Here is a 16456-nt window from a genome sequence, read left to right as displayed (position 1 = left end):
TCTCCAGAGCACCTGAGGGCAGGATAAGAAGCAATGGGTGGAAACTAATCAGGGAGAGAAGCAACCTAGAACTACAGAGAAATTTCCTGACAATTAGAACAATTAATAAGTAGAACAACTTGCCTCCAGAAGTTGTGAATGCTCCAACACTGGAAGTTTTTAAGAAGAGATTTGATAACTATTTGTCTGAAATGGTATAGGGTTTCCTGCCTAAGCAGGGGGTTGGACTAGAAGATCTCCAAGGTCCCTTCCAACTCTATTATTCTATTCTATTCTATTCTATTCTATTCTATTCTATTCTATTCTATTCTATTCTATTCTATTCTATTCTATTCTATTCTATTCTATTCTATTCTATTCTATTCTATTCTATTCTAAATATCCATGGAATAGATAAAATCTGCCCTCCAGTTCTTTGGAAGCAGCCCCAAAATTGTTTGAGCCATTCTGAGCTCAAATAAAAGACATAGAGACCAGCCGACCTATGCTCTAGGGAACAGGACAGATGCCAGAAGAGTATCTTACTCTGCCCCCAATCCTATTTTTCTCTCTGCATTCATTTTCTGTTGAGATAATGTTCCTCTGAACTTAACGGATCTGACCTTGTGGGTGAGGTGGTGGGACTTCAAGTAAATTCAGAAGTGCATTGTCACCATTTTCACACCTCTGTGCATATGAAGGATCATTAGGAGATGGTCTTGCTTGCGTTTCATTGGCAAAATTAAACCATTCCCCTTTCTCTCCAGGGCAAACCAGGGACCCCAGGCCTGAAAGGTGAAAAGGTAAGTATAAAGAAGCCAGGATCAAGACAGAGCTTCAGAGGGGAAATCAACGTTGTGAGTCTAATAGTTGTGAGACTAGTTGGGGACCTTTAAAAAATGGGTCTCTGAGAAAGAAGATGACAAACAAGGTAAACTTCCCTCAGAAAGTTTCTTTCCGAGGTTCTTAGGGAACTTCACCATTTGGAAAAACAGGCCCGTTTTTCTCTCTCCCCAGGCTCCAGAGCCTTTGTAGGAGTCTGGGGAGGACAAAAACGGTTTTCCTCACCCTCCAGAGGCCCTCCGGAGGCTGGAAACAGCCCGTTTGCCAACTTCCGGTGGGACCGGAAGGCCTGTCTTTTGCTGTCCCCAGGCTCCAGAGTCTTTCTAGGAGTCTGGGGAGGGCAAAAATGGCCTTCCCCACCCCCGCACCCCTGGAAGCGCTCTGGAGGCTGGGAATGGCCCGTTTGCCAACTTCCAGTCCCATGGCAAAAAGGTTAGCCATCACTGTTCTAGGCTGTTTTTCAATTTCTACTCTTCCAGGCCTGGAATTCTGTGGAAGCCATACAAGATTAGTCAGGTGTTTCACACTGCTGGAACATCCCAAAAAATATGATCAGTGAGGCTGAACCATCACATGGAACAGGCTCTTCCCTGGTATTAAATTGGTGCAGAGATGCACAATTATGTAGTTATGCATATGGACATTGGCACCTGCAGAAAAGGTAAAGGGATACGAACAATGAACCGCATATTATGACATCACAATGTAAAATCTATGCCTTTGGGTAGAAAATATACAATGAGCTGTGCTTGCGTGGTGACATTGTAACATGTGTTTGGGACCCCAACCTTGTTGGGGATGCATATGATTGCTGCAATGTTGTTTCCAACCATTTCCATTCATATTGCAAAGATAGGAATACAGAACATGCTAGGATGGATTATAGTTTTTTTTAGTACTTTTACTCTTTTGGGGGTGGGGGGGTGGGGTTTCCTTTGCCTAGTGTTGTTGGTTTCAGTTCCTTTGTATTCTTTTTCCTCATTGCATCTTTATGTTTTTTCCAACAGGGTGATCCATGTGAAGTTTGCCCCATTATTACTGATGAAAATCAAATCGGCATCCCTGGGCACCCAGGAGCCAAGGGGGAACCTGGACCACCTGGAAAACCCGGCAAATCAGTGAGTCCCCCTTCATATATTGCTTTGTTCTTTGAGGGCGTGGTGGGGAAGCCATCCAGATGCTCTTGGAAAAGGGGAATTTGCTGGGCTGATTAGCTAGTGGAAATGACTTCTGAAGCCTACCATGGATTCTTCTTTCTTTTCATTTTTGCAGGACAAACCTGGGCTTCCAGGAGTTAAAGGCAACAGGGTAAGTGTTGGATTCAGCTCCTGCGAGGAAAAGAGAAAAGGAAGAAGAGATTATAGGTGTAGTTCTATGATTTACACAGGGTCCTTAGTGATGCAGTGATTAGAATGCAGGGAAATTTTGCCCACAGCCTGGAGTTTGATCCTGACCGGCTCAACGTTGACTCAGCCTTCCATCCTTCCGAGGTCAGTAAAATCAGGATCCAGATTGTTGGGGACAATATGCTGACTCTAAACTTCTCAGAGAGTGCTGTAAAGAATAGAATAGAGTGGAATGGAATGGAATGGAATGGAATGGAATAGAATAGAATAGAATAGAATAGAATAGAATAGAATAGAATAGAATAGAATAGAATAGAATAGAATAGAATAGAATAGAATAGAATAGAATTTTTTATTGGCCAAGTGTGATTGGACACACAAGGAATTTGTCTCGGTGCATACGCTCTCAGTGTATATAAAAGAAAAGTTTTTTGAATTTAGTAGTTCCAGTTTTAAAAGTATGGTGTAGCTAATCTTAGGCTAGAGCAGATCAGACCCTTGACTCCAATTTAAGTTGGGAGATGGATTGAGTTATTGAACATTCAAAGGGGCATCAAATCCACCTTTTCAGTCCACAGCATAAAATGGAAGTCACATTCTTTTCTTTTTTTTAATTACAATGCACATTTTCAATTTAAAAATAATACATTAGGGGAACGTCTGCCTAAAATGCACCAGTAGGCCTTATGCTAGAGAAATGAATTGCATTTATCTTATCTAAGTAAAACGCTGTAATAGGTGGCAAAGTTCACTATCTCTGGGCTCGTCTTGGCATATGGAAGGTTGTGTACGGAATTTAAAAGGAGCAAAGAGTAACAAGCAGGAGTTGACAAATATAGCTAAATATATTTATGTATTTATGTGTGTGTCTTTGAAATGAAGAGAAAGGTAGAAATTAATAGTTCAGAAGAAAGGTGGGGGGGCTGATCTTGTGGTATATAAATGATGAATGAATGCAGGGAATTTACTGATGTACAATTTTAGCCTTTATGTTTAATTATGAATGGGAGGGCTAAAAGCATGTCGGTTGGTATGAATTAGTGGCATTTTGGTGATTATGGATGCATATGAAAGTAGAAATCGATAGACTGCTGATCAGCGCACGTTATGCTCCAGTGAATAGTAATAATGGAAGAATTGGAGATGACTTTTGGGGAAAAATTGTGCAACCTTCTGAATGTATATGACCCAGGACAGATAAATATTCATTTTAGCGACTTGCTTGGATGGCTGGAAATGAGATGAGAGAGAACAGAAAAAGGGATTGCGCCATTAGGAGACTCAATAAGGAAGGAGTAAGGTGAATGTTTGGTGAGCAGAGACATGGCTGTTGGCTTCAAAGACAGGATTTAAGCATAAATCTCCAAGCACACACTTGGCAAGGGAAGAAGTGTAAATCTAAAACAATGGCTGGTTTCATTTTTTTAATGGTTATCTGTTGATTAGATGGACAGAACGAAAAATAAGTGCTACAAAACCCAGAAGAAAGTAATATGCTGTGGCTTATTAATATTTACCTAGATCCAAACATTAAATCTTGATTGCAGAGAAAGATAATGATAATGTTCCCATTACTTAGCTAATGAATAATGAGCTAATGCGTGTTATCTACCCCAGATGGAAGCATCTGCAGGGAATAGCAGTAACTGTGAGAGGGATCTTGGAGTCCTAGTGGACAACCATTTAGATATGAGCCAGCCGTGTGCAGCAGCTGCCAAAAAAGCCAACACAGTTCTAGGCTGCATAAACAGAGGGATAGAATCAAGATCACGTGAAGTGTTAATACCACTTTATAAGGCCTTGGTAAGGCCACACTTGGAATAGTGCATTCAGTTTTGGTCGCCACAATGTAAAAAAGATGTGGGGACTCTAGAAAGAGTGCAGAGAAGAGCAACAAAGATGATGAGGGGACTAGAGGCTAAAACCTATGAAGAAGGGTTGCAGGAACAGGGTATGTCTAGTTTAATGAGAGAAGGACTAGGGGAGACATGACAGCAGTCTTCCAATATCTTAGGGGCTGCCACAAAGAAGAGGGAATCAAGCTCTTCTCCAAAGCACCTGAGGGTAGAACAAGAAGCAATGAGTGGAAACTAATCAAGGAGAGAAGCAACTTAGAACTAAGGAGAAATTTCCTGAGAACAATTAATAAGTGGAACAACTTGCCTGCAGAAGTTGTGAATGCTCCAACACTGGAAGTTTTTAAGAAGATGTTGGATGGATAACCATTTGTCTGAAGTGGTGTAGGGTTTCCTGCCTGGGCAGGGGTTGGATTAGAAGACCTCCAAGGTCCCTTCCAACTCTGTTATTCTATTCTATTCTATTCTATTCTATTCTATTCTATTCTATTCTATTCTATTCTATTCTATTCTATTCTATTCTATTCTATTCCATTCCATTCCATTCCATTCCATTCCATTCCATTCCATTCCATTCCATTCCATTCCATTCTATTCTATTCTATTCTATTCTATTCTATTCTATTCTATTCCATTAGAAGAATGGTGATATGTGGATGGGTGTCAAGATGACATTCAGAACCATGTAATTAAAGCCCCAGCTGGATGTCCCTGATCTCGGATTATAAACTAATGTGTATAGGAGATGACCAGGCTGAAGCTGAGGGAGGAGTCCAACATGTCATAAGTCATGAGTCCCTGTGCACCTGCAGAAGCTCTAAGTCCAGCCCAACTTGAATGTCTCTCTTATCTCCCGCTCATTTGCTTTGACCGTTAGTAGTTCAGATTCTTGTAGAGAGATTAAGCTTACAATAAATCTTTATATTCATTTGAACTGCCTGAATCTCCTGATTTCTCTGGCACTTGACAGTCTGGCTCTATAACAGAACAATGACCTGATTTTTTACTGCATGTCATACTTGGAAAACCAGTGATGAAATCCAATTTTTTTTACTACTAGTTCTGTGGGCATGGCTTGGTGGGCATGATGTGGCTTGGTGGGTGTGGCTTGGTGGATATTTCAGGGGAAGGATACTGCAAAATCCCCATCCCTCCCCACTCTTAGGGGAAGGATATTACAAAATCGCCAATCCATCCCCACTCTGGGACCAGCCAGAGGTGGTATTTGCCAGTTCTCCGAACTGCTCAAAATTTCCGCTACCGGTTCTCCATAACCTGTCAGAACCTGCTGGATTTCACCCCTGTGAAAAACCCATAGTTATTCCTATATTGAAGAATTTCACATTAATTAATTCAAAATCACATTCATATCTTTAAACCATATTAATTTCCCCAAAACCATGCTAAAAGAACTTAGGGCTATTAGACCAGACTAGAACAATAATATGGCAGAACCTGATCTTATCTATAAGTGTCCCCTCTGTTGTTTTATATTTCCTGTATTATTAACAGCCAATCCTTTTTAAATGTTTTCTGAGGTGTCGAATAAACATGAAAAAATATTTTGCTGGTCTAGTTCATTTCTGCAGCAGGAACTCACAGTGTCTTCTATTGCGGTCTCATGATGTCTCACTTAACGATTGCAGGTGTTTGATTTAATGTGGCAAAAAATAATAATAATTTGTTACTTTGTTGTTGTTGTTGTTAGTTGTGAAGTTGTGTCCGACCCATCGCGACCACATGGTTAACTTTCCTCCAGGCCTTCCTGTCCTCTGCCATCCCCCGGAGACCATTTAAGCTCACGCCAACTGCTTCAGTGACTCCATCCAGCCACCTCATTCTCTGTCGTCCCATTCTTCTTTTGCCCTCAATCACTCCCAGCATCAGGCTCTTCTCCAGGGAGTCCTTCCTTCTCATTAGGTGGCCAAAGTATTTGAGTTTCATCTTCAGGATCTGGCCTTCTAAAGAGCAATCAGGGTGGATCTCCTCTAGGACTGACCGGTTTTATCGCCTTGCAGTCCAAGGGACTTGCAGGAGTCTTCTCCAGCACCATAGTTCAAAGGCCTCAATTCTTTGGCGCTCAGCCTTTCTTATGGTCCAACTTTCACAGCCATACATTGCAACTGGGATCACCATAGCCTTGATTATACGCACTTTTGTTGTCAGGGTGATGTCTCTGCTTTTTAGGATGCTGTCTTGATTTGCCATAGCTTTCCTCCCAAGCGTCTTTTAATTTCTTGGCTACATCAGTGGTGGTCTTGGAGCCCAGGAAGATAAAATCATTCACTACCTCTATTTCTTCCCCATCTATTTGCCAGGAATTGAGAGGGCTGGGAGCAGTGGTGGGATTCAGCCAGTTCACACCACTTCGGGAGAACCAGTTGTTAGCTTTCTGAAAAGTTTGGTGAACTGGTTGTTGGAAGAAATCATTAGGGCAGAGAACCGTTAAATTATTGTTAAAGAATAAAGAACCGTTAAAGAATTGTTAAATTATTTGAATCCCACCACTGGATGGGAGCCATGATCTTAGTTTTCTTAATGTTGTATTAATGTTTACTTGTTACTTTTTTATTTAAAACATTTATACAGCCATCCATTTTACTCTGGGCGTCTCCCAACCAAAAGTTAAAACGACATAAAAACCGTCGATGAAGTATAAAACTAAACACATTAAAAACTACATGTCTCACTTAATGACTGCAGTGCATAATGATGAATTTTCTGATCCCTACTGTGGTTGTGAAGGCTACCTATAAGAATAAGGAGAGGTAAATGGCATATTCTTGACCATTTCCATGAAATATTTTGACAGGCGTGCAGAGTCTGTGAGAAATTCTCTTTCTGACTGCTTGGGCATTACTTATTAATTAAGATAACAGCTGCCTCGCCAGTTCACGAGGGAGCCCCATAGACCGAAAAGGCTCCTGACTTGGCAACCTGCATGATGGATTGGATTCTAAAGTGAAAGCAAGCCAATTGCTAGATTTGCTGGAAGTTTTTCCTGTCCCTTTTCAATAAATCCTGTTAAACTCGGGGAAAATCTACTTTCTGTTAGACAGGGTTGCCAAGAACTTCACAACAGATGAGGCAATAATTCCATGTGCAATATTTATGTTTTTATTTGTCAAATTTATGTAGCCACCCATCTCACAAGCAAGTGACAGCATACAACAAAGCAGAAAGACAGTAAAGTTGATAAATAGTAAAAATAGTATCATCATAATTGTGTTATCAAAGCATTTAAAAACAATAAAAGACAAAGCAGAAAAGGAAGAAATATTAGGTGAAGATACAGATGTTAGTAATAATTAATAATACCATCAGCACTGGCACGTTCCCCATCTCTCAATTGCAAAAGGTAGCTTTACTGGGAACAACTTGCAGCCTGCAATGATATCTATAACCCATCAAACATCCACATCTGCCTATCAGGTTCTTGGGAAGAATTTGATAGGCGGACAAAAATGCCAAATATAGTCTGAACATCTGGCTGACTATGCAACAAACAATAATTAATAATAATATAATAATTATATTAATATATTTCACCTCAATAACTCATCAATCCCTGGGGTACCCAGGCCTGATTCCAGACTTTGAGGGATTTTTTTGAAGGTCAAAAGTGATGATGCCAGCCTCACTGGGAGGGAAGGATCGCAATAGCACGTAGACTTAAGTACCACTTCACAGTGCTTTACAGCCCTCTCTAAGCAGTTTAGAGAGTCAGCCTATTGCCCCCCAACAATCTGGGTCCTCATTTTACTGACCTCAGAAGGATGGAAGGCTGAGTCAACCTTGAGCTGATGAGAATCGAACTGCCAAACTGCTGGCAGGCGGCAGTCAGCAAGAAGTAGCCTGCAGTACTGCATTCTAACCACTGCGCCACCATGGTTCTTATGTGATATTGCCATAAAGCAGGCACCACAGCAGAGAAGAACTTGGCAAATGTAAGTCCTTGGCCAACAGTGCCCACAATATACCCTCTCTGCTGGATTTGGTGGAAGTGGCAGATGTCATTGGAGAGAGATGATCCTTCAGATAATCTGATCCTATACCATGCAGGGCTTTTAAAGAGCAGTTTGGTCTAGTGCTTAAGGCACCAGGCTAGAAATCAGGAGATGGTGAGTTCTAGTTCTCCTTTAGGCATAAAAGCCAGTCACTCTCTCAGCCCAACTCATCACAAGGGGATTGTTGTGGGGAAAATAGAAAGTGGAAGGTGTGTTGAATATGTTCCCCACCTTGAGTTATTTGTAAAAATAATAAAAAGGCAGGATATAGATTGATAAAAGTAAAAACCAGCATCTTGAATTGGACCTGGAAGCAAACTGGTAACCAATACAGCTTGAGAAGCAGAGGTCTAACATGTTCTGCCAAAAACGCAAAACTGCCCTTGCCACTGAATTTAGCAATAGATGAGGCTCCAGATACTCTTCAAGGGCAGACCCATTTGTACATTACAGCAGTCCAACTGAAAGGTGAACAAGACATAGGTGATCATGAGTAGAATCTCTTGATTTAGGAAAAAACTCAACTGGTACACAATACGAAATTGTGGAAGGGTCCTCCTATTTATGACTGTCACCTGCTTTTTGAGCAGAAGTCATGAGTCCAGAAGGAGCCTAGATTACACACGGGTTCTATTTGGGTCAGTGTCAGCCCATCCAGCATCCAAGATGGCAGAGTTCTAGAACCAGTGAGCACCAAACCCAACACCACTCAGTCTTGCCAGGGTTCAAACCTATTGCTTCACATCCTGACCCCCACAGCTTCCAGGCACCTAGAGAAGATATTAGCAACATAACCAAAGAGAGAAGCAACTTGGAATTAAGGAGAAACTTCCTGACAGTGGAATAGCTTGCCTTCAGAAATTGTGGGTGCTCCATCACTGGAGGTTTTTAAGAAGATTCTAGACAGCCACTTATTTGAAATAGTAAAGGTTCTCCTGCTTGGGGGGGGGGGCTGGATTAGAAGACCACCAAGGTCCCTTCCAGCTTTATTCTATTCTATTCCCTCTCCCCCAGTAACCATCTATTGGAATCAACCCCAAAGAAACAAGATAAATCAGCACAACACCATGTTGACAGCATTAAATTTTTGGATGTGCAGCTAACAAGTAGGCTTGTTTGGTGGCTCAACAGCGAGACACTGGTGAAGCAGGCACAGCAGTGCCTGCATTTTGTGCATCACATGAGAAAACTTCATCATCCTCCCTCTGTCCTTATCACTTTCTATAAAGGGATGATCGAGAGCATCCTGTCATATTACATTACAGTCCAGTTTTGAAGCATTACCGCTTCAGACAGGAAGGCGGTGCAGAAAGTGGTGAGGATGGCAGAAAAGATTATTGGCAGTTCATTCCCTTCTATCCACGTTATAGCATATAAGTGTTGCTTGAGCAGGGTCCGCGGGATTGTCTGGGAGCTACACATCCTTTTCATGATCTATTTTCCTTGTTACCTTCTGGGAGGGAGCAGAATACCTCTAGGTTCAGCCACAGTTTTGTTCCATACAGTATCAACCTTGTAACTCTTGAGCTTCTTCTTTCCACTATGTATTAAGATAGACAGTGATTAATATATATATCTATATATAGTATATAAAAGCAAAAACCACTCACGCATTAATCACGAAATCTCCAGAACCGTAAAGCCTACAAACTTGAAATTTGCCACATATGTTCCTCTTGGCTTCTAGGTGCTCATTAAGAAAGGATTTTTCGAAATGACCATCAGAGCATTAGTATTTCTGATATTGTTATTAACATGCTCTGATGCTAAGGAGTTCTACTCCCCCTCCCCACCTGAAAAGAAAACTATTCCAAATGCAAAACACAAGCAGAGGAGAGGAGTTTCACTTTCAGTTTTACTTTCACAGCAGGAAGCAGCTTTAATACAGAACAGTTGAACGAAGCCACACCCAGCTTCCTTCCTGTCTCCTTCTTGCTCACACAGCAAATACTGTTTGAGTTTCCAAATACCCCTCAACTCTCTCACACACTGACAGGATGCTAGCCAGATGAATACTGATGGGTGCTGCGGGCTGGGACATTCTACTCCCCCTCCCACTCTGTTCCAACTGCCAGTTGCATTATATTAACACACTCTGATGCTACGGAGTTAAACGTTCTACATTAAGTTTCAGTGTCAATTTATCAAGCCCGAGCACATAGTTTCATAGTGAAGCACAGTCATCCAGCTAGTGTATTTATATGTTAGGGTGTAGGTATATATATATATGTATGTATATAGCATATCTATGTGTGTGTTAGGTACGTGTACACTTTGGAGAGCAGGCAACAGAATTTTATTTTTAATGTGTGCCAGTGTGCCCACAGAAAAAAAAATGATAATAAAGCCTATCTTATTTTATCCCCAACCTTCTGAGCCAATCTAGAAGGATATCTTGGTTAATGGTCTTGAAAGTCACTCACAGGTCAAGTGCAGTGTTGGGTTGCTCCCAATTCTGTCCAGTTCTTGAGAACCGGTTGTAAAAATGGTGGGAGGCTCCGCCCACCCGCCCTGATGTCACATTTGGTGATCTGCGCATGCACCAGTGGTGAGTTCCTCCCGGTTCGGCCCGGTTCCACCGAGCCAGTAGTGGTGACGATATGACGTCACCGAACCGGTTTTGCCCCCCCGGCCCCCCTGTTATTCTTACCTTTTATTTGGCCCCACCCCCAATCTATTGCTGCCTCCCGAGTCCCAGCTGATCAGCTAGAAGAAAAAAAACTGTTTAAACTCTTGCCGCGGGGCTTCAAAGGGTCGCCCTACAGCTGATCAGTGTTAGAAGGCAGTGTGGTGGTAGACCGGTGCCTCCAAAAACAAATGAGTAGACCAATGCCTCCAAAAATAAATGGGTAGACCAATGCCTCCAAAAATAAATGGGTAGACCGGTGCCTCCAAAAACAAATGAGTAGACCGATGCCTCTAAAAACAAATGAGTAGACCGGTGCCTCCAAAAACAAATGAATAGACCGATGCCTCCAAAAACAAATCAGTAGACCGATGCCTCCAAAAACAAATCAGTAGACCGGTAAAGCTCTGCAAGCAGTTAAAAGCCTGGTAGACCAGTACCTCTGCTAAATCCTAAAGAATTGTCACATGACCATCAAGCCACGCCCACAAAATAAGCCACGCCCACAGAACCGGTAGTAAAAAAATTTAGAACCCACCCCTGGCATGCACGTGTGCCCTCCCTGTATGAACCGGTAGTAAAGATAAGTAGAACTCACCCCTGGTCAAGTGGGACAAGGGTGACTGCACAAAACCCCTCCTCATCCATGCCAGTGATCATCCAGAAGGCATGACCCAATGGTGTTTCTGTCCACAGTATTCTCGGGGGGGGAGGGGGGTGTCTTAATAAAAACATGGTGATTTATTAAGTAAAATTTATTAAATTCGTTATATATTTTGCTGTCAGCACAGTAGAGTACAGGTAGTCCTTAACTTACAACAGTTGGTTTAGTGACCATTCGAAGCTACCATGTCATTTAAAAATTGATGTATGGCCTTTTTCCACACTTGCGACCATCCCCTTGGTCGCATGATTAAAATTCAGATATTTGGCAACTGACTCATATTTATGACGGAGGCAGTGTCCTGGGGTCATGTGATCCCGTTTTGGGACCTTCTGACAAGTAAAGCCAACAGGGAAGCCGGATTCATTTAACAACTGTGTGACTAACTTCACAACTGCAGTGATTCGCTTAACAAATGTGGCAAGGAAGGTTGCAAATGGGAGAAAATTCACTTAACAAATGTCTCACTTAGCAACAGAAATTTTGGGTTCGATTATGGTCATACTTCAGGGGTGAAATGCTCCCGGTTCAGACTGGATCGCCCGATCCGGTAGTGATGGAGGCGGGTGGTTCGGAGAACCAGTAGCAAAAATCCCTGTGCCCCCCACCCCACCCCCATGCCCAGCTGAGCCGCATGATCATCAGAGGCGCTTTTTTTTTACTTTTAAAAGCATTTTTTCTACAACCTCTTCCAATGAAAAAATGCTTTTAAAAGTAAAAAAAAAAAGCCTCTGATGATCATGCGGCTCAGCTGGGATCCTCAGAGGCTTTTCAAAGCATTTTTTTCTGCAACCTCTTGGCCGAAGAGGTGATAAAAAAATGCTTTGAAAAGTCTCTGACGATCCCAGCTGAGTTTCCTGATAGTCAGAGAGGTATTTTTAAAAAGCCTCTCTGACAATCCCTGCTGTGCCTGATCGGCAGAGGCTTTTCAGAACATTAGAAAAAATGCTTTGAAAAGTTAAAAAAAAAAAATTGGCGACGCCCACCCAGTCACATTACCCCCCCACCAAGCCACGCCCACAGAACCGGTAGTAACAAATTTTACATTTCACCCCTGTCATACTTCGAGGACTACCTCTACAATGTACAATGCCCACTATACAATGTATACATGTACTGCACTATCTTGCTGCCATTTGAGTCAAGAACCCAATTATTTAGCAGGTCTTTTTCTACATTCCTTTCTTACATTCTTTGCTTTATGTAATTCAATCAGTATTCTATATTAAGTCCATAAATTAAAATTAAGTTCCAATTTAGCCAACATGAAAGGTTTACAAAATTTGATATAGATTGTTTCTATATGTGATCAAGAGTTTCTTAACTTTGATCTCCAAATTTTCTTTTTTCTTTCTTTTTGCATGAAACATTTGCATTAATAAGTCCATAAATATATGCCTTAAAATATTTCAAATAACCATTACATTCTCAATTTAAAAAAAAAAACCTTCAAAATATTGCTTAATCTATTTTAGTAAAAAATATCTTTAATGATGAGGTTCTATCTAAAATGTTGCTGGAGGATGATCAGATATTTCTGTAAAAATAAATATTGCATTTATCCATCCAATTAGCTGAGGATCAAAATAGTAAAAATTAATCAGGTTGAGAACACATCAAATAGGGAATTTTAAAAAAAAAGAATAGTCTTGCTGTGAAGGATTTAAAATTTGCCATACTGTTACGAAATTAAACTCCAGCATATAAGATTTTTCATGAATAATTGGTAATTTTAGCAGAGCATGTGAGAAAGGATCTAAGGCTCATTAAAATATTTAGTCGTGATTATCTGATCTAAATATATATATATTTATTTCATATCAGAAGAACTGATATGAGCATGCGCAAGATGGCGGTTGCGTGGTGAAGCGCTGTGGTGAGATGGAGGACTTTTCGGGACCTTAGGGGGTACTACAGGGGAGCTCGACTATCAGCAACCCCTGGTTCAGCCAGATGGGTCTGGGGCGAGGGTTTTCAGACCTTCCTCGCCCCTGGACATTCCCGGAGTCGGAAGCGGCAAGGGAGAGTGGAAATTGTGCCGCTCCGATGCTACCGACGCTGCCGAGAGCTGCCGAGAGTTGCCGGGGGCCGAGAGCCAAGAGCGGAGGCCCTGCTGGAGGGGAGCGGAGAGCGGAGCCGAAAACTGAGATATGTTGGCTTATCGGGCTAGAACCGAGAGAGGAGAGCTGAGAATGGAAGCGCTGCTGGAGTGGAGAAGGTTGAGAAAAGAGAGCAGAGCAGCGCAGAGAGCGGAGATATGGTGGCTTATCATCGCGGTGGTGGGTTCAGTCAGTGGAGCTTGGGGTGAGGGTTTTTTAAGACCTCCCTCGCCCCTGGATAAGCCCAGAGGCATTGGCAGAGAAGATGAAGAGGAAGGAGGAAGAATGGCTTTGGGGCAGCGAGTGGTGGCAGTCCGTTGAATTTCCACCTAACCCACTCAGAAACTGAGAGGAGTATAAACGGGTCTTGGGATTGGAGAAGAGACACCCCTCCCTCGTAATATCCTGGCGGCTGCAGAGGACCTGGAGGCCTCCTGTGACATTTAATGGAGGCTGGGGTCTGGAAGAACTGAGGAAAATAGAGCTGGTGGGCAACAGAGGGTTTTTCCCTCGTATGGATACCAGCCCTTTTTCCCCTCTCCCTCCCGGGTACTGTGTCCGCCTAAATGGGCTCATTATTTGCCCTAACTGAGGGAGTTCAATCTCTCCCCCCCTTTTCTTCCCCTTTTCCCTTCTTCCCCCTCCCTTCTCCCCCCCCTTTTTTTCATTGGGACTTACTCGGATGTGATCTTGAGTATAAGACTATGCCAAGGATTTTCCATCTTTGCCCCTGAAGTGACTCACTGACTGACTGATAGACTGATAAACTCCTCCTCTAACCATGAGTCAGCCAATTGATGCAACTGTTGAGGGGTCCTCTATTACATCATGAGTCTCGTCTGTCGGAGAAGTTTTTTCAATCCATGGCCCCCTGGGGGCACTGCTGTGAGAGGGCGGACCGGAGGCCGTTCCCATTGGATGAGATAATCAGGACCCTCCTACTGTCGTGGGAGGACAGTAGAGATACCAATAGTACATCAATGAACAAATGGCTGTGCTACATCTTTTGTGAAGTCCCCTGTTGGAGCTCCGTGCCTCCATCGCTGCATTTTGGAGATGTACTATTGAGGGCCCACCTCAAGGACGGGTTTTGGGACCCAGAGAGGTGGCATGTGAAAACTAGGGGATTGAGGGGTTTTCTATTGAAATTTTTAGTCAAATTTTTAAGGGGTCCCAGGGAGGGGGAGTGTCAGATTGGAATTTGGGCTGTGGGTATGGGGGATAACCCACAAAGGGGAGGGTCGGGTCTGGCAGTGAAACGCGGCGTGGGGGTGGGGGACCGGGGTCGAGGGGGGGGTTAGAGCTTGTCCGGATAGTTTTCTGAACATCAGTACTGTAGGTCGGAGGGGTAGATATGGCGGGAGCAGGGGGCCATATCGTGTTAGCACTCACTGATGCTGTGCAATGCCAGGTCCATAGTAAACAAAGCCCCCCTCATTTGTGATCTTGTTCAGGAGGGGGGTGCGGACCTGGCAGGTGTTACGGAGACCTGGTTGGGCCAGGAGGGGGGGTTCCCCTCATTGAAATGTGCCCGCCAGGTTTCCAAGCATTCCATCAGCCAAGGTCACAGGGGAGGGGTGGGGGGTAGCGGTTATTATTAAAGAAGGTCTGAGACCGAGGGAGGCCACTGTTCCTCAGACGGCCGGCTGTGAATCCCTTTTTGTGAAATGGGGTAATGGGGTTCAGATGGGTTTGCTGATCACATACCTGGCTCCCTGCCACGTGGCAACAGCCCTGCCCGAGCTACTCAACATCATCGCCGCGGTGGCGGTTGATACCCCTAGGCTTATGGTCATGGGGGATTTCAACCTGCCGTCCGTGGGTGAGACGTCTGAGGTGGGCTCGGGAGTTCATGGCTTCCATGACAGCTATGGACCTGACCCAGTTAATTCATGGCCCTACCCACATGGAGGGAAACATGCTGGATCTGGTTTTTGTCTCTGGACAGTGGTTGAGGGATCTTGAGATAGGGGATATAGTTACTGAACCCTTGTCATGGTCAGATCACTCTCTCCTTTGTCTCGACCTTTGAATCGCTGCACGCCGCCGCAGGGAGGTGGAGCCAGTAAGATGGTTCTGCCCCAGGCACCTGATGGAACCTGACAAATTCCAGATAGAGCTTGGGCCATTTCCTGAGGCTCTGGCACACGCCTTGACTGGAGACCTAGTGGCCGCCTGGGATAGGGCGGCCGCTGGCGCTCTGGATCGGGTCGTGCCTTTGCGGCCTCTGACCCGGTGCCGATCTCAATTGGCTCCTTGGTTTACCGAGGGGCTGAGGGAGTTGAAGCGCTGGAAAAGACACCTAGAAAGTAGTTGGAGGGCCAGTCTTTCTGAATCTGACCGTTCACTAGTAAGATCCCATATTAGGAATTACCTAGTGGCGATAAAAGCAGCGAAATGTAGCTATTTTGCTGCTCTTATTGCGTCATCAGATAACCGCCCGGCCGCCCTCTTTAGGGTGACCCGCTCCCTGCTCCATCAGGAAGCGTGGGAGGACCCCTTGGAGGGTAGAGCCGAGGATTTTGTTCAGTACCTGTATGACAAAATCACTCAGATTCGGGAAGATTTGGACTCCGACTGGGTAGTCTCAGGGGGAGAGACTGGGGCAGGTCTTGAGAATGTTATCTGGGATGAGTTTGATCCTGTGACTCCTGAGGACATGGACAGGATTCTGGGCAGACTGAACGCGACCACTTGTTTATTGGACCCGTGTCCTTCCTAGTTAGTGCTGGCTTCCCGGGAAGTGACACGAGGCTGGCTCCAGGGGATTATAAATGCTTCCTTGGGTGAGGGTGACTTTCCCACCACCTTGAAAGAGGCAGTGGTGAGGCCTCTCCTCAAGAAGCCTTCCCTGGACCCGGAAATGTTGGTAAACTATCGTCCAGTCTCCAACCTTCACTTTGTGGCGAAGGTTGTTGAGAGTGTGGTTGCGCAACAGTTCCCCCAGCACCTGGATGAAACGTCGTATCTGGATCCGTTCCAGTCGGGCTTCAGGCCCGGGTACAACATGGAAACGGCATTGGTCGCGTTGGTTGA

At 43.9% G+C, this 16456-nt stretch overlaps 1 protein-coding gene across 1 annotated transcript in view; it reads left to right on the top strand.

Moving 5' to 3' along the window:
- Positions 1 to 16456, top strand: part of COL16A1 (collagen type XVI alpha 1 chain) — a 286423-nt gene that overhangs the window by 155996 nt on the left and 113971 nt on the right. The window contains exons 21-23 of the mRNA XM_070949755.1: positions 747 to 782; positions 1830 to 1940; positions 2095 to 2130. Coding sequence (XP_070805856.1) covers positions 747 to 782; positions 1830 to 1940; positions 2095 to 2130 — 183 coding nt within the window. The remainder of the gene's footprint in view (positions 1 to 746; positions 783 to 1829; positions 1941 to 2094; positions 2131 to 16456) is intronic.

The sequence above is a fragment of the Pituophis catenifer genome, unplaced genomic scaffold (assembly GCF_029215685.1).
Source record: "Pituophis catenifer annectens isolate HBS135680 unplaced genomic scaffold, rPitCat1.0.hap2 SCAF_9, whole genome shotgun sequence".
NCBI lineage: Eukaryota > Metazoa > Chordata > Lepidosauria > Squamata > Colubridae > Pituophis > Pituophis catenifer.
Note: the sequence above shows the minus strand (reverse complement) of the source record. Positions and strands in the feature narration are given on the sequence as shown.